General features: G+C 40.3%; 2 protein-coding genes across 4 annotated transcripts in view; both read right to left on the bottom strand.

Annotated features, from left to right (window-relative positions):
- slc33a2 (solute carrier family 33 member 2) overlaps positions 1 to 9,445 on the bottom strand; it is a 28,535-nt gene extending 19,090 nt beyond the window's left edge. The window contains exons 1-2 of one of the 3 annotated variants that reach the window (XM_085180149.1): positions 9,323 to 9,445; positions 8,002 to 8,827 (exon numbers count right to left, since the gene is read on the bottom strand). In XM_085180149.1, the coding sequence (XP_085036275.1) occupies positions 8,002 to 8,701 (700 nt within the window). In that variant the 5' untranslated portion in view covers positions 8,702 to 8,827; positions 9,323 to 9,445. Of the gene's footprint in view, positions 1 to 8,001; positions 8,828 to 9,287 lie in introns of all 3 variants that reach the window. The other 2 variants (XM_085180150.1, XM_085180148.1) reach the window with 2 other exon arrangements.
- Positions 9,446 to 10,471: 1,026 nt separating this feature from the next.
- Positions 10,472 to 15,772, bottom strand: anxa1a (annexin A1a). The gene is made up of 12 exons (XM_085180151.1): positions 15,621 to 15,772; positions 14,920 to 14,998; positions 14,143 to 14,233; positions 13,804 to 13,898; positions 13,585 to 13,698; positions 13,241 to 13,331; positions 13,050 to 13,129; positions 12,491 to 12,635; positions 12,291 to 12,386; positions 12,115 to 12,173; positions 11,141 to 11,263; positions 10,472 to 10,986 (listed from the first exon to the last, which is right to left on the bottom strand). Exons 2-12 carry the CDS (start codon positions 14,977 to 14,979, stop codon positions 10,927 to 10,929), a joined length of 1,014 nt encoding a protein of 337 aa, XP_085036277.1. The 5' UTR covers positions 14,980 to 14,998; positions 15,621 to 15,772; the 3' UTR covers positions 10,472 to 10,926.
- Between the last annotated feature and the right edge of the window lie 3,190 nt (positions 15,773 to 18,962).

Below are 18,962 nucleotides of genomic sequence, written 5' to 3'. Positions count from 1 at the left end.
ATTATTATATTAATGGAGACTGACTTCAGAAAGACAGTGGGACCAAGGAGCTGTATGAGTGACAGCTTGGCTCCCAGACTGCTGTCAAATACGACACAACACAACCGACGACTCACTCACTCAGTCAGCCAGGAGACAAACAAAAATAGAGAACGAGGGGGGGGAAAAAAAGACAGATGAAACAGACTGAAATGAAAAAAATAATAAGAGAAAGCCGAGAAGCTAGGTAGGGAGTGCAGCAGCGGAATTAGAGTGTCACTGCCGAAACAGCGGTGTGACAAGCCTGCGGAAATTCGGGGAAGGAAACGTGGATTCTCCACGTCTCCCTCCTCTGTCACTCATATTTTATTGCTGGAAATTTGCATATGGCTATCAGAGATGGGAATGACCATGTTCGAGCTTGTCCTGAAAGGTCATTTAGTCAGTTAGAAAGGATTACTTCTAAAACAAAAGTGTTTGACTGTAAAATATTTGTTGTTTAGTGCTTCAGAAAATATGCAAAAATGACCCAAGAACTGCCACTGCAGCAAATCTAAAAAGGTTTCTTACATCACACAAAGGAGGGAAACCCCATAAAATGTGCAGATTTTAATAGTGGTTGATTTATATTGCTATCTTGAAATGAATAAGTCACATGTACTAACAACACATAAAACCAGAAGTTTAAATTTCACAACTTGTGCATAAATAATAATAATAATTAAGGAAAAATAATATTACACTGATACATCACTAAAAATCAATGTCTCAACTAACTACTCAACTACTATATAGTCAAAACTATTTTTACAATAAATCTAAAATAAGTTTGACTAATTATAGAATGGATTCAGAACAATTTTGACAATTCTTCAAGGAGCAAATTCAGATTCAGAGCAGAATGTTTTTGGGTTCCAGCCACACAAATGTAAGGATATGATGCTTTCCCTTTTTCTACATCCTGATAAAGTAAATATTTTTAAGTGCTGGTTGTAAAAAAAAAAAAAAAAAAAACCCAAACAAACAAACAAAAAAAAAAAACCCCAAGCCATATTTTACTGCAGTAAAAGCAATTAAACGGTGGCAAAAAGGGAAAATCTGAGTAAATGAGTGGTAACAACGATGCTGCAGACATTAAAATCCTTGAACTTTAATGCACCTCGTGGGGAAAAAAAACAAAACACTGGAGTTCATATTAGTTTTCATCATCGGTATCTTATAGAGATTACACTCATGAACAGTGACACAGGAATTTATTGTTGATTACAGTATGGCACATTTTTTTCAGCGGTCAAGCACAACTTAAACATATAGCAGCAAATTTCTACAGAAAACAGTAAAATCCTTTCAGTCCATGCACTCTGTGGGTGATGTCTGTGCATTACTCACATTTTAATCTGTCATCCTCTGTGCTGAACCGTTCTGAGTTGCATCAACTGAGCAATAACCATGTTAGTCATAATAAAGTAAACACTGGCAGCAGCAGTACCCATGATGCCAGAGTTGTTTACCCATGGTTCTGCGCTCCTGTGCCTGTCTGTCTGTTGTTCAGCTCAAAGCTCAGAGCTTTCACAGTCCTGCCTTCAACTAATTATTTCTTTAAAGGGGGGAAGGGGTGGTAACATGCAGGCACGCACACACACACACAACACAAGGCTGATTATTCCTTTCTATAAATATTCTCAAAGCAACAATTGTCCATTTCAGCAGGGATTTCATTAAACATCTGCTAAGATTAAACAGAGTGGAGGGAAAATCAGAACGAATGGAACAAGACTGAAGGAGAGAGATGGCAAGAGAAGAAGAAAGTGAGGAGGGAGAAATAAAGAAAAGGTGAAAAACTAAGAGAAAACAGGAATATAAAAAAAAAGAAAAAAAGGAGAGAAACGAAGAAAGAAATAGGTGAAAAGGGCAAGAAAAGCAGGGGCAAAAGTGATGTGGTGCAAGAGACGACAATCATAAAATACATAAAATGATATGAGTTAAACATGACTGGAGAGATAGGACAGGGATGGAGACTGCTAGAGACAGAGGAAGAGGAGGAGGGGCAGATGAACACAGACAATGTTAGGAGGTTAGTGAAGAGGAAACAGAGGAGGAATGGCAGGCTCAAAGAAAAGTGTTTACAGAGAGAGCAGAAAGACAGCATTATTTAACATTAAGAGTGACAGCATGAAGGAAGCTCTGTTTATTCTACTAATTTAAAAAGCGCCCTATAGTAAGGTGGTGCAGATGGACAATGATCTCTGGGATAAGTGACGATCTCTTGACAACCAAGAGAATATTTTGTTTTCTCATCAAATCATGAAATTATTACCATCAATAATACATTCATATGACAGTTTATCATGTCTCCTCAACTTTTTAGCTCTTGGTGTGAGTGGCCGTGAGAGAAAAACTGTAGGTGAAGAGTACAGAACAGACAGATGAGCTACTTTAAACATACATAAAGAAGTTGGAAGAAATCAAAAAGAGCCAGGCAAATGTTATGACATAATACTGTTTTAGCTGTCCAGCTGATATCTGTCCACTTCTGTTAATTACAGCAGACAACAAAGCTCTCCTGCTGGTATGCTCTGTTATTTCTCTTTGTGCTGGAAGTGGGAAATAAGCTCCCCGGTGTGTCTTTTCCTCGCTTTCATCAGGAGCAGTAACACTGTTGTTTTTTGGGGCACACAGTATGAATCAGGGTGGGTGGCTAGCAAGTGCCAGTGCACAAACGAATAACAAAAATACAAAATCTGGCATTGATCGATGACACTGATGATTCACATCATTCTGATAGATATCAAAACCATTCAGTGAACCCACGTGCCCTATGGATGGAGAACAGATGACAAAAAACATGCCATCATAGGATAAAAGTGATCAGATCAAGCAGGACAAGTGGGCCCAAAATATGCATAACAGTGATTTTCCCACTGAACTGGTCAACTTTTCCTTAACTCTTTGCCCCTTAAAAGTCTACTAGGAATAACCTTTGAAGCTCTCTTCTGAACTGAGAGGTTTCTGTCACATGTCATACACTGTGTGTCCATGAGAAGTGCATCGGCTCGCCTTGGAAAAACCTGAAAACTATTGGTCATTAAACCACGTATTTATTGAGATATACAGAAATATCAAAAAGCGTCATTAAGAGTATTGGGCAGGTCATCAAATGTCGCCTTTATGGGGGAAAGAGTTAAGCCTCTCGCCTGTCTGTATAAGCGTGTTTGCAGCAGACGGGGGATAATTGGTTATACGTATAGGGATCACAGACAGATAAGCTTGAGATGAGGGGAAAAGGTCAACGAGGGCATTGGGGTGAAATGCTGACATTCATGCTGCACCTTAAACAAAAGAGCTGGCAGAGCAGGTCCAGGAGAGATCACCGAGGACACACAGTCAACATTTAGTGACCCTTTATCACTCCCTGCTGAAAGCAAGGTAAAAGGAGACAGGTTCATACATACTACATGTCTCAGCAAAGCACTACACACACTCTCTCACACACTCACACACACAAACATAGGTATAAACACACATACACCTTCAGCTCTTTGGGTTCCCTCAGGACAAAAGAGTAAACAGAACCCTCTCTGAACACAATTACATATAATCCTGTGTATATTAGGCTATTGACACAAACAAGTCCCTGCAGATCGATGCAGATGTTCCCCATGGCCCGTAGGTCTCACGAACACTGAACGATACATCATCACTCCAACTCAAACCTGCTGCATTACTGGGCTGCTTATGCTTGTCACTTGTGTTTATTTTCTGAGTGCAGTATTACTATGCACATCCTTTCCATCTTATGGCAGCTGCACAGTTTCCATTTAGGTTTTTAAAGCATTTCAAGCAATCGGGGCAATATCCTCAATAGTCGTCAATTAATAAAGGCAGCTGATGTTGATTTCAGTTCATTAAGGCAAATAAATCATAAATACCTGTGGTTCATGTGGTAAAAAGGAGGATTGATATCTTTAAATGTCTAAAATGATCATGCACCCATGGATAAATGTGTTTATTTCTCTTTCCATTTTGGTCTCTGTTTCTCAGGGCACCATGTGGCGGTTGTTCATTAATTCATCCCCTCCTTCAGCCTCCCTTCCTGCAGGCCTTCCTTTTCCCTCTGGAAAATAACCCCCACTCTCTCTCCAAGTTTTTCTCTAAATCTGCTAGCTAAATCTAATGCAGCAGTGCTGCATTAAATCCTTTCCTTGCAAACCTTATATATTTTTTAAATTGCTGAGGCATTGATGCAACTTTGTGGTTATCCTGGAGACATTAGTTGATGGTGCCAATGAGCTGTATCACAGTACACTGCTGCAGTTTCTTATATTATGTTTCCTAAATTCATATATCCTCAAAGCCATCTTTTGAGCAGGAAATGCTAAAGTTAAAAGCAGGAACAAAGCTTCACTTCTACTGTTCATCCATCCATCCTTACACCTGAGCTGTTTCCTGGAGAAAGTCACCAGGGTTCACCACTTGTCAAGCATACAGGGCCTCTGTTTGACAAGTGGTGGACTGCAAATTGCTGCTCTGATGTATTTATTTAGTATTTAAAAATGCTACTTATTATAAATAAAGGTGGCACAGGCACACTTGTACAGCAAAAAGTGCTTATATGGACACACAATCAGATTTTAACTTCCTCTATATTTATCTATTCATACACACTAAAGCATCTGTATTCCAAGGATAGAAAGCTGACTTTTAGTGTCTTTAACACATTCACATACATATAGTATTTAATAAATTAGTTCGCCTTATAGCCACACTGATGTCCAAACACTCTTTTGTTTAGACACGTGCACTCGTAGTATCGTGACTTAGCTAAATGTGTTTTCCTATGGATCAAATTCCAGCTTATCCGATATTTAATGAACTGATGTAAAGGAACCTCATGGAAGTTTGCTAACAATCAAAAGTGACCAAATGCACCATGGGAATATTGGATGACAGCAGGACATCAAAATGTTTGTGTCCAACACTGAGCTTATTTGGAACTCATATCCACCATTGTTTGTCTCTTTTTTTTTGGCTTTTTTCCCATTTTCTCCGTCTGCTTCCCTCCCCCTCGCTCCCTACGTCCATTGCTCTACCCAGACAGTTCTCCCATCATGCCTGTAGCCTCAGATGGCACAGGGGTCACAGTTCACACAAGGCTGCCAATGATTGGCTACAGTGTTGGATGCAGCACAAACTCAGAGTTCATTAGGGATAGATGAGGGAGAGGGGTGTAAGTTTGTATGTGTATGTGTGTGTGTGTGTGTGTTGGTGTGTGCGAGTGTGAGAAGTTGGGGGTTCAGACAGGCAGATTACCGGTCAAACATACCCACATAGCCCTTGAACAAAAACAATACTGTCTCACATAGGCAATTATGCTGGCACATCTAGGCCTAATCTAAAATATTACACAACCATTTATTTTTTGTAATGCAAAGAAGGGGGACATTTAAATCAAACCAATATGAAAACCTAACAAGTGAGAAGACTTTAAATGTATATCAAAGGCATTTATTGCTGTCATCATTAGCATGAGCCAATGGCGTGCACGCGCGTGTGTGTGTGTGTGTGTGTGTGTGTGTGTGTGCATGCTATGTAATGGAGAGAGTGTTGGGTGTGGAGGGGGATGCTCCCGAGACAGATTAGGGGGTCCAGCCAGCCTTCATATTTTGTCTAGTAGTATCGTCTGCTGGGGCTTATCCGATTACTGAGCCACCCTTAACACTCTCCCAAAACAGACACACACACACACACACACACATACATATATATATATATATATATATATATATATATATATATATATATATATGTACATATATATATATATATATATGTACATATATATACACGCATACACACACACACACACACACACACACACACACACACACACACACACACACACACACACACAACTGAAGACTATGAAAATATGAGGAGACAATTATATTCCCACCACCCACGCACAGTGTAAACACACGCACAGAAACACACATCACCAGGATGCGCCATCTTCCATTTCAGGTTCTGAATGCCACAGACACAAAGACACTCTAATCCTTACATAATCCCCTTCTGCTACCAAACACCAAACTCTGGCCACATCAACTCTCTCCCCCCCATACACACAAGCTCAACTATTTCAAAACTACTTTAATTTTTTTCCCTTTCTTTTCTTTTTCTTTTTTTTTGCTTCTTGTTGGAAGAAACTCGTTCAAATTCAAAACTCTGTGCATTCAATTAAGAATGCATTTTCATCTCAACTTTGTATGTGTGTCACTGTGACTTTAAAAACAACTGCTTTATCTGTCTAACGTCTCCATTTCCCAATGTGCACGCAGGACATGCCTTGCAAGGATCACTTCTCTAACTTCTTCAATGCGCTTGTGAGAGCAGTACTCACAGAAAAACCACCAGAGACATCTAGTGGTGATCTTTGGGCCCTACATCAACACAGCAGCGACTTCAGAAATTCAAACTGGGACGAAAAAGGGCTTGTTTCTAAAAATTCTGCATTTTATTGCCTCTGGAAAGTTAAGACTGGACTAAACAGAAAATAAATAAAAACAAATCAAGTGTTTTTATTTCTAAAATTGGTATTATAATCAAATCCAGCTCTATGTTTAATACTTATTTATCCTATACCGGGCCTTGGTAGAGCCTCTCAATTCATCCATTCTCTTAAACAAGCCTCCCTTTAAGCTTTGCTCTTATGGGCCTCTCATCACTAACAGAAGGTTGAGCAGCAGGTGGGTGAGGTTTCTGTACTTGCACCCATCCATTCATTCTCATCCTTTTTAGATTCGAGGGTGGGGGATGACACAAAGACACAGACAACCATTCGCACTAACATTCACACCTATGGGCAATTTAGAGTTTTCAATAAAGCTAAATTGCATGTCTTTGGGTGGGAGGAACCCACGCAAACACAGGAAGAACATGCAAACTCCACACAGAAAGACCTGATGGTGGAATTAAACTCAGGACCTTCTTGCTGTGAGGCAAAAGTGCTAACCACCGTGCCACCATGCCAGGTGCCACTTGCAACTTTTACCAAGTTAAACCATGTTAGAGGCATTTCCTACCTTTGACATGATACAAAGATTTTTGATATAATAATCCGACACTGCAATAGTATAGACTCGCTGGCCACTTTGTTAGATACACCTGTTCAACTGTTTACTAGCACATATCTAATCAGACAATCATATGGCAGAAACACTATAAACTTAGGCTTGTAGACATGATCAAGTCAGCCTACTGAAGTTGAAGTGAACAGAAAGAAAGAATTTAAGGGTCTTTGAATGTGTCATGGTTGTTGGTGGCAGACTGGCCGGTCTAAATATTTCAGGAGCTGCTTATCTACAGGGATTTTTTTTCCAAATATTCATGTCTAAAGTTATGGAGAATGGTCTGAAAAGGGAAAATATCCAATGAGCAGCACTTCTCTGGGCTAAAATACCTTGACACTGACTATGTCAATACCCATATGACCATAGTGAACTCATCTTTTTGGTACACTGGTTTCTTGAAGATGACAAGGAGTTCTTTGTACTCAAGCGCTCTCCAGAGTTACCAGATTACAGTCCAATAGAGCACCTTTGGGATGTAGTGGAACAGGAGATTCACATCATGCATGTCCAGCTGACAAATCTGCAGCAATTGTGTGATGCTACTAAGTTAATATGGTCCAAAATCTCTGAGGAATATTTCCAGCAGCTTAATGAACCAGATCAATGAAGAATTAAGACAGTTCCAAAAGGCCAAAGCAGGTCTAACTTGATACTAGCAAGGCATTCCTAATAAAGTGGCCAGTTAAGTGTATAAGTGAAAATAACAAAAAAGGAAAATTCTGCTTTAAAAAAAAAAAACATACACTATGAGAGAACAATTAAAAAACAATCTATAACTACTTTGACAATAAATACTGAGCATTATTGCCCTTCTGGAAAATAAGCGAACATTTATCACGACAGATCACTTTACCTAAACTTAAACCAGTGCTTGAATAATAATCAGACTTACCCAGTTTGTATGTTAGCACATAGAGAACTGTCCAAGGTGTGCCAGGCACTGCCAGCAGCTTCCTCCACACCCTCCACGGCCGTACAGCATCTGCTCCCTGCCCTCCCTTTTTGCTGCCTTCTGCCTGCTGGCCCCTCACAGTCTCATCATCCAACACAGGGGCCCCCCACACAAACAGGGCTACACCAGCATACACAAATGTCAGCAGCATAAACATCCAGCTCCATCCAGCCACGTCAATCACAGCTAGCAGCCCACCTCCGGCAAACACTGACCCAGCTTTATACCCTACAACTTGTGCTGTGTTCCCAAGGCCCAGCTCCCCACGTCCTTTTAACAACCCCACTGCAGCTCCATCTACAGCAATGTCCTGAACAGAGGCCAAGGTGTTCATTGCCAGCAGGGTTCCAGCTACACCCCAAATATGTGCCTCTGGGGCCAGGGCAGCACTGGAGAGGCATGTTAGAGCAAGGCCAGAGACTGTTCCCACCAGCCAGCGACGCTTAGTACCAACTCGGTCCACCAAAGGCGCCCAGAGGACTTTGAGTACCCAGGGGAAGTAAAGGACCTTGGTAAAACCGATGCGGGTGAGAGAGTGCCCAGCTCCTCGCAGGTATACAGGAAGCAACGATGACTGGAGACCATAGGGAATGCCCTGGACAAAGTACAGCAGGCCCAAGAACACTAGTTTGTCATTCATGATCTATCCCCAAACGTGACCCTGTGGTAGAGCAGACACTGGCTTGGTCCATTGGTCAGGTCACCGTCATTGTTTTGATTAAAGGGGACTCCCTCAAATGGACTGGTTGTTCCAGGTGCGCAGGGCCTGAAATAAAAGACAGAGTGTGAAATTAAAGGTTGTTACAGTTAACGTCCACAGCTCATACAGGCAGCCTTAAAAGGCTGGGTCTTCACTGCTGCTTTATTGCTTCTCTGCCCAGCTCAGTTACCAGCAACGTTGCCCCAGCTAACGAGAGCCCCCTCAAAGTCAATGACTCGTGCTAATCATGTTCAGTACTGTTGTCATTACATCTGGTTCATCGTTTACCCTGAATCACAACTCAAACACGACTTTGCGTCGTTTACATTTCACTACAGGTGCACAATTTAAGTTTGTTGCCTAGCTACCGTTAGCAAGCTAGCTTGCTCTCAAGCTAAACGTACTCAAGCGATCAGCTTAAAACATATTTCATCGGAAGTCTAGTATTATTTTTGGAATTTTATTTTGACCCGGAAGTAACTAGAAAAATATCAGCGTCTGTTCTAAGCAAAATCTTAAAGCATACTTAAAGGAAAGTTAGTTAGCTCTGTGCCAGCTAACCGGAGAAGGTGCTCCGCTTGTTTTCAGTCGGGATGAGCTATGAGGTTGCCAGATTCTGGCCAAACAATCCCCCTTTCTGCGATGCTAAACCAAGAATAGTTTATTCCATCATTTAAACTTGTTTTTTTTTCACGTGTAATGATGTATACCGGCTTTTAAATCTTTTTTATTTTTTTATTTTTTACAATTACCACGCAAGATATTTTCATTACTACCCATCTAGTAATCACATAACGGCTGAACACGCTTTCTGCATCTGACTCGGTGTTCAACACCAGCATTTCTATATAGCACATGATGGGAAAACATGGATTTAAGAGACTCATTTAAAATGTATTCATATTGTACTCATACTACCAATGTGTAAATGTTCGTCATGGAAATGTATGTCATGGTAATTTGGGCTTTTAATAATTTCTTTGAACTTTTCTTTTTACAAAGTGGATTTATTGCACAGAATACATATTTAATGACTTAGATCAGAGCATGATGCCACCACCACCATCATGCTCTTAGGTTTGAAATCCTCACATTTACTCCTCCAAACAGAGATCTTGTAATTATGGCCTGAACGCTAATTTCTCATCTAATCATAAAACATCTCCAAAAGACATTTGGCTCGTCCGTGTGGGAAGCTGCAAATTTCATTCGAGGTTGTCAATTCTGGAACAAGGGTTGTTGTTTTGGTGGGCACCGACGCTGGCATTCCAGCAGTTTCCATTTCATGACAAGCTTGACCCTTGGTGGTTCCTGAACATCCTAACCAATTTCCTGTTATCTGTGGGTGACAGTTTGGGTCTTCTTCCAAACCTTGGTAAAGTGTTGATATAATCCAAATAACTTGTACTTCTGTATAATTTTCAGAACTAATGATAAATTAGCTGGTTCCCCCCCCCCCTTTAGAAATAGCTCTAACAAATCTGGTTTATGCTGGCAAAAGTAAACTACCAGTTGTCAATCACGATCACTATCAAGTCAATAGGCCTTGGCTTTGTCCAGTTAAAGACATTGTAGAACCTTCAGCACCACTCCTTCCACCCTGGAAAAATAACAATTCAAAGACTTTCACACCCATAATGTATGTATGTAAACCTTGACCACTTATTTGTTCTCATGTCTGATATGTATTGTACAAAGAATCAAGACCACTTCAGTAGAAAAAGCTTTTATTTGCAGAATATCAAATCTCCTTCAAGAGTAATGGTAACATTAAGCTATTGGCATGTGGTGATCTGGATACGTGAGCTGCACTGTGATCACATCAGCTTCTCTTTGGACTTTAGTTATAGAACCTAGTAAGTGCAAGCAAAGTCTGTCTAGAACATAGATCTTCTGGCATAATGCTATGAGATCTGCGCTGAAATAAAAAGAATTTCTCAGAAAGGAAACGGCCTACCTGCACTGCCCTGCCAACTCCAGGTTAGTATTCGCTCATTGCCAATATCATCTAACTATCATGACGTCTTGCAAAGAAAGACAGTCTTGTCAGGTCTCCACAAGCACAAAAGGCACATTATGTATTTAAGAGATAACAGGCGATTTTCCACAGTTGTACACTGGCATGGATATTCTGCTGTATGAGCTTTGATCCCAGCGATAGGCTGTTAGTTTTCACCCCCACAAAGAGCGAGCAGAATCTTCTCATAATCATCTGCGGTGTCATCCTAAATTGGGAAAAAATACAAGTTGTTTTTTTGTTGTTGTTTTTAAATCCATAAATCTTTACATGTTTTCTTTTGACATTTTTTTACCGTCATATGCACAATCCATTCAAAACTGAACATCTGGAATGGGTTTAACTTTTAGATGTTTGCTCACCAGAATGTCCTGGTGGAGTGTTTTGCCATAATTCTTCTTGTAGTCTTCCTTGATCTGCTTCATGTCAATTTCAGAGCGGCTCACCATGATGCGGGTCAAGATAGGCTTGCGGGTACCTTTACCCTGAAGGGCAGAAAAGAGCCAGTCATGAAACATTTATATTATAACATACCATTGATTATATTATGTGGAAAAGATAACAGAAATATGAGATTAATGGGAATTTTTAAAAGTAAAAGGTTTTAGATTTGACTATTATTTCTATTTAGTGAAGAGCTGTTTTGCTACAGAACTTCAAGAACTGGACAAATTATAGGGGATTTACTCTTTATATCTATGCAACTGACTAAATGCAAGTCAGTTTGTAACTTAAAAACATCCACCTAGTTATCTTGTTTTGTAAAAACTGAGATCAAACATGTCAAAAGGTGCTCCAGTGGGCAAAGGAATACCCTTTTTCAGCATTATGATGCTACTATGTTCAGACATTCACCCAGTGATAAATGTATTAAATGCATTAAGACTCCTTTGTCCATGGCTCAGGTTTCTCATGCTGGGACACTTCTCCAGTTCATGGGAGCCTATTTCTGACACTGACTAAGCCGTTTATTATTTATGTGAATTAGCCGATTAGATCATTTGTGTGAATTAGCCAAAGTTAGCAAATTCTGATCCAAAGCAGCCCAGCATTGTTCACCAGTGTCTAATTATCTTCTGTGAGAAGGAGGTATTTGGGGTTCAACAGCTTGCCCAAGGACACGTCAATATATAGATGCAGAAACTGGGCACTGAACATCCAACCTACTAAATAGCAGACAACTGGCTCTAAAACCTGACCACATTGACAGCCAATCAGTTTTTTCAAATGGCAATTGGCATCACCCAAATTAAAGAGTACTTCTACATTTATCCCCTTGTGAATTATTTTCCCTGTAATATTTAGTTGTTCCTGTAGCAGCCTACATATACTGTACCTTCATGGCCAAGTAGAGTTTCTCTGCAAAGAAGGCAGTTCTGCTTCCAGCACACTTCACTGTGAATATATATATATATATATTTTAAGTTTTAATCCAGTCCATCCAGAATATGCTGATTTAATGCTAAAGTAATAGAGTTTAGAGGTTTCGTAAACAGAGGTTTATGACTTTACCAACTGCTGTGAGGCAATTCTCAATATCTCCCTTCAGTTCGAGGTCGAGGGCTTTGGCCACATCCACTTTGCTGTACTTTTTGTACCTATCAAACACTGAAGCAGAAGAAAGATTAGGTGTTATTCCTAAGAAGGAGACGTTAAAGATAAGACTTAAAAATATATATATATATACTTAGCGGTGCAAGAATCAAACCAACCTTGACGGAGATGAAGGGCACTCCTGCTGGTTAGGATGTCAATAAAGACAGCGCAGTTTGTGCCCTTCCTGGCCTCTCCCGCCTCATACAGAGCCCTGGCATCACTGTCAACCAGCTGCTCGCTAACTCCTTCAGTCCTGGCAGCCTGTGATATGAAGAAACAGATTGATTCCATCAGCACAGCAATCAAACTAGCTAATTTAATAAATCATGGATATTTTTAAGAGTTGGCAAGTTGAAAAAGCACAGTAAGCACAAACAATGTTCTATTTAATGCCACTGAATTCACCAAGAAAGCTTAACATTTCTCAAAATTTAATTAAAATGTGGCTTTTAACTTTAAAATGTGAACAGAGTTTGTAAGATATCCAAATGTGAGTACACGTGACTGTATGTGTGTGTCTAGGGAGTAAGTTTGCTTTTTATAAACAGCTCAGTGTTCCAGCTTCAGTGGGGAGTCTTATGTTGTTTCAGAACTTAGAGCATCCTGGTGCTATGACAGAAATGATTTTGGTAAAGATCCTGCAACAGAGCAGTAAATAAAAACACACTCAAGTACCTTGCAGAGTGCAATGAGGGCCGTTCTGAAGTCTCCACTAGTGTCAGACTTGATGTCGTCTTCCAGCTCTTTCTTGTATTCTTGGCAAAGTAATCGCAAAAGAGGAATTAGTTTTCCCACTGACACTTGTGTCATTGTTCAAATTTTAGCTTCTGGAAACTGAAGATTGTTGCTTGAACTTTGGCACAAACCTTCCTTGTAGACTTTCTTTAGGTCTAGGATCTGCCTGTTGGTTCGGGAAGCTAAAATCTCAATCAGGGTGTCCTCGTCTGTTCCCATACCCTGAGGCAGAGTTACACAGATAGAAGGATTGAGACAAAGTCTCTTAATGCTTCACAAAACCAGTTAAACACCTTTTAGCCACCTCCCTTTAGAAAAACAAAGGATTAATATGTTTAAGTGGGTGGATATCATCATGTGCCAACAATAAGAGATCATGGTGAAACCAGAGAAAGCATTTACACAAATGTAGTCAAGTACTTTCTAATAGCTTTTTCTGTCAATGTGCTCATCTTAGTAATGTGTGTTTGTGTACCTTCATTGCCAATTTTAGCTGCTGGGCATCATACTGGGCAGGAGTTTTCAACAGAGCCAACACGACTTCCTCCAGATCTCCCTTCAGAGCATTTTTCAGGGCCGTGTCCAGAGGCTATGAGGTATCAACGGATGATTAAATGTATGATCCAGAGGAAGTAATGTTTCCTGTCAGTTTTGGAACGTCTTGTTCTGATCGTGTTTGTCTAATTGTCATTACCTTGCCGTTGGCCTTCTGGTAAGCCTCTTTAATCTGCTGCCTCTGCTCGTTGCTCCTTTTGACCAGAATTTCAATAATAGTGTGCTCATCCACACCTGCACAAGCGAGTAAAACAAGCATTCCTGTCATTCTGCAGCAGTATGACTGTTCAGCATTCATTGTTTGGTGTGTGTGATCCCACAGAGAACAGAAGGTAATCACACATGATGGCCAGCAGAGGGTGTTACGATTCTTGACGAGGAAGACAAGAAAGTCTGTACTTAACACTTCAATACACATTGCAACACCAAAGCATGCTCGCACACGCTCCACAGCGTCCCTCATGCATTTCAGCTTCACCTTTTGTCTTGATGGCCTTGTCCAAGACTGCTGCATCTCCACTAGGGTTGAAATTGAGCGCTGGCTTCACCGTTCCTTCATTCTTTAAAGCCTGAAACGTGCCAGATTATTGTGTTTGGTAAATACTTGTCTGCAGTTTAGAGGAATGTACAAGGTGGGATACAGAGGTGAATTTTTCAAATGTTTTAACTACAAAAGTGTTGAAACCCAGTAACTAGATCCTTGAAATTAAGGCAGAAAAAAGGAGCCCCTACGGTTCCTCCCTCATTATTTCAGATGCCAACACAAAACTTTTAAAATGTTGGCAGATGCCCTGTTTGGACTGAAGTGAACAATAAAAAAAAAAGAGTCCAAACTGTTATCCTACAACTTGTGCAACTTTTTCTAAGCTTACTTTAAGAAATCAGGGAAAGGAGAAGTACCATTTTGTTCTGTTTGCAGAGTTTATAAAGGGAGGAGCTCAAATTCCGGCTTCAGTGACTCATACATTCCCAAAACACTCTTGTTATCATTCTCTGTGCATATAATCTTTACAGGCCCCTTTTTACTTTAATGATGTTTCTATAATTAATCTACCACCATTTTAATTAATTTCCTTCCTCTCTTCAACATCTAAACTCATTCAATCTTTTTATATCGACACCTCCTACGCAGCGTTTTTCTACTCCGCTCTACTGCCAGATCACTTTTTCCACCCTAGCATACCACAGGAAGAGACGAAAAAAAAGGAAAAACAGGGTGTTTGGCCTTAGCAACTGGAAACACAGTGTTACGTACTGAATCATCGGGCATGCCCAAGTAAACGCTCTGCTCCCAGAAGCCCTGGATGAAAGACATGGTGGGGAGTGTAGTCTGTCTGTAAGAGAGGAGGAGAAGGAGAAAGTCAGCAGTGTTTGATCCAAATATGAACATTTATCGTAGCATTTAAAGTTTTGTTTCTCCTTGTGAGAAACAGTTGAGCATCTAAAACTAAAGTTTTTTTTGTAAATGTTGCTCAAAGTAGTGACTCTTTTGGCAATCTTCTAAGTGAAGTTCTAAAGTATTAAACAAAAAAATGTGTTTTCTTTTATCTGCTGTTGGAGAGGTCAAGTGAAAGTTCAGATATCTACTCTGGATTTACAATAACCAGTTTTCTATAATGACAAGCATCTGTAGCAAACACCCTGGCCACACCCACTCTCATCTCTGATACGGACATACATTATAATGTGGGATAGAACATATCTATTTATATCATCCGTTTGACTGATTTAATGTTAGAATTTGCTTTCTCTACGTAGTTGGGACAGCCGAGCACTTCAAGACAAACTTTAACCTCACACTCCCCTCCGCCTCGTAAGTTGCACCAATCAATATACCTTGCTCCAACTTTAGATCTCATCGGGGAGAGGAGACCAAAAGCCATCAAATCTCGCTCCAAACTCAGCTGAGTTCAGAATCTACAACGCCAAAGATTTCCTGGGAGTCAAAAGACTTACCGTGTTGCCTTAAAGAGAAGAAGTTTGTCTCACCGAGTTTCCAGGGGCGTTGTAGTGACAGAAAGCGTGTATTTATACTCGAGCACAAACCACTCCTAGTGATGGGTCCAGCCCACGCCGCCCTCCGCGGCTACCATTGGGCTGAATCTCTGTTGTGTGTCCTCGGCAGCTGCAATCTTAACGCAACATCCGGATTCAGTGTAAGAGCTGGCAACAGATCCTCCTGCAGATTTAAAACAGCCCCTTTGCTTACTTGAAAACATCTGCCGATCACGTGCCACGTATAAAAAATGTTAATAAAAATTGTGATCTCGTGGACATGTAGGACATCTGGGAGTGGTGTGTTCAGGGTTGGGTTGCTGCTTGCGGCACAGGGAGGAGAGGGCTGGGCGGCGGGGGACTCTCTGGCTGGCTGGAGCACCAACCCGCAAAATAAAAAATAGAGCACATTTCATTCATAATGTTGTAAATCCAAGCCCATTATAATTATAATTTGAATCTTGGGCTGTGCGAAAACCCAGAAATACACCCTAGACAAAGTGAATCCGTGAACTAAGGTGTAGGTCTATTAGGTTATGTTGTGGTGATCCTCTGGTTGGGGGATGTTTGTTCATACTGGAGTGCAAAATTAAAACCAATGGAAGATGGACAAGAAAAGATCAAAGCCATCAGGTGCTCAGTTTAGAAAAAAGAGAAAAGAAGAGGAGGAGAAACGAGCAAAAGATACAGATAAGCAGATGTGTTGTTGGATAATGGCAGGTCATGTATCCTGAAACAATCAGAATCAGAATCAGAATACTTTATTAATCCCTAAGGAAATTATGTGGGTTACAGTTGCTCCAAGAAGAAATTGTAAAAATAGTAACAGTAACAGACTAAACTCCAAACAATACATTATGTTACAGATTTTACACATTTAAGAAATAGTGCTAATATATACAGATCACTCAATTATAAATATCAAGGATTAACAAAGGTGATTATAAATAAATATCAAGAAAATTGACAAGAATATTACAGAGTAGAAAAGAGCGTATGGATAAAGGGTGTAACTATTGCAGTGTTGACATTGTATTAGATGGAGAGGTTGTACAGGGAGATGGCCACGGGCAGGAATGATTTCCTGTCTCGTTCAGTGGTGCTTTTTGGTAATCTCAGTCTCTCACTGAACGTGCTCCTGTTGGTAGCCAGCATGGCATGGAGTGGGTGGGAGGTATTATCCAAGATTGTCCTTATCTTATCTGCCTCTCAGACACCACCTTAACGGAGTCCAGCTCCATCCCTACAACATTACTGGGCTTGTGGATCAGTTTATTTAGTCTGTTGCCATCTGTGACCCTTGACCTGCTGCCCCAGCATGCAACAGCATAGAGGATAGCACTGACCACAACAGAGATACACCAAGATAACACTTATTAGTAGAGATAGTGAAAACTTCTGTTTACGTTTGTTAGCCACTTGGCTATGATAGTAAACAGCAGACACTGATGTAGCTTACTGAATCTTTTGGACTGTGTTCAGCACAATATTAATTAGTCATATCAGTTGTTGATTTGTCCTATTCTCATTGTATGGTGAATTATGATGGCTGTTTGGTAAGTGTTTGCATACTATGCATACTCTCTCTCTCTTCATATATATGTGTGTGTGTGTGTGTGTGTGTGTGTGTGTGTGTGTGTGTGTGTGCATGTTTCGCCAAAGGGAGTGTTCGTCTAGGGCGCCAAACAGGTTAGGACCTCTACTGGTCTTACTGGCTGGTAGATCAAATATCTGTCTTTGACGTTCCTGCTGTTTTCTCTTGTCTTTGCAACAAGGTTATCCACGGTGACATTAAACAGTATGACAGCACTACTATCATGTATTTATGTGGGAGTCCAGCATTACATTGTGTGTATGAATAACTAAGCTAACCAAGACCTCAAAATTCCTCCAAAGTCTAAGCTTTGGAGTGATGAGATAATGCGTGTCTCTGAGGTGTGTTGTGTTGTCATGACAGCAGGGCCAGGTTGTCATACTCCTTGAAGTCTGCCTGTCTCAACAGAGTGTTAATGCTGTCAGTGATTGCAATATTTTAACCCCGTCAGACTTTGTAATCAGACGGAACAATTGAATTCCCAGAGGCTAGTGGCGACATGCAATAAAACCTCTGTCACATATACGATATGTCCTGATATTTTCCGGTGATGAAAGACTTGTGTGATTAATTGGTTGGAGTTTCCAGACTGGAGAAAAAGGGTCAGTTTGATATCCAGGGTTAGGGTTGCCAATGTGGAGAAATAAAGGGAAACAGCAGGCAAAGCTGCATTTTCATTAAAGTGGTATCACGGGTGGATTTACCTCTAAGGAAGGTGTGTTAAACAGATGCTCAAGCTGTGGGCCAAATGTTCCAAATGAGTTTCTCAGTCTAAGAAAGAAAAAAAAGGAAACTGTAACAGGGACCCTGAGCCAAGGACAAAAGGACAACAGTAGCAGCTGCAACTGATATGATTTTATTACAAAATAAATTCTATTAGCAAGAATTTCTGATTTTGTCTTCATTCTCTTCTTATTTTCTGCATGTAGGTGGTGTGTTTCAGTTTTATTAACTTTATTTGGGTAAGTGTAGGTTTCCAAGAAAAGAAAGAGAAAAAACAGAGCCCAAGTGAAGTGTGTGTGTGTGTGTAAACTATATATGTGTCTGTTAGTATGAGGAAGCATCCAGTTACAATCTCTATCTCACACACAGGAAACCTGAGGACTGTTTATGGCATCTTTTTACCCTCTGGCTGTGCAGAGTTTAAGCTGGTACCCGGTGAAACTCCATCTCTGCAGGTTTAATATTTAAAGACTGTTTAGAGTTTGGTTCCCATAAGAGATCAGGATCATCTCGTTCTCCTGATCAGCACAGCAGCACCCTGGCCTGAATCACATCAAAGGGATCTGAGCTGTTCTGACAACCAGGTAGTTCTGCTTTTTTTTCTCTCTTTTTTACATTTTTGTATTTAAATATACATTCATTTGCATATTTTTTACAGTTTAGTGGATGCTGTTATAGTAAATTTGCACAAGTTTAGTAAAGGAAGCTGAAGATTTGTCCTGATACGGCACAGTGAAATGACAGAATCTGAAAATAAAAATAGGTCCACAATGAAAGTTTGGGATTTTCAGTTTTTCCTGTTCTGAAGCTTGCAGCTTATAGTAGCTTGGAGTGGCTGACTGAAGGATTACACTCCTTGAGTGAAACTGCTGAGTGGGCATTTAGACATCTGCACATAGTTTGAGGGCGCGATTGAAAGTTCAAGATATAGATTAAAATATTTGAGGATTTTCAGTCTATAAGTTCATTTTTTTTTAGCTTTCAAA

This window comes from Neolamprologus multifasciatus, chromosome 12, assembly GCF_963576455.1.
Source record: "Neolamprologus multifasciatus chromosome 12, fNeoMul1.2, whole genome shotgun sequence".
Lineage (NCBI taxonomy): Eukaryota > Metazoa > Chordata > Actinopteri > Cichliformes > Cichlidae > Neolamprologus > Neolamprologus multifasciatus.
The sequence above is the reverse complement of the archived record's forward strand: the minus strand, read 5'-3'. Positions and strand labels throughout refer to the sequence as shown.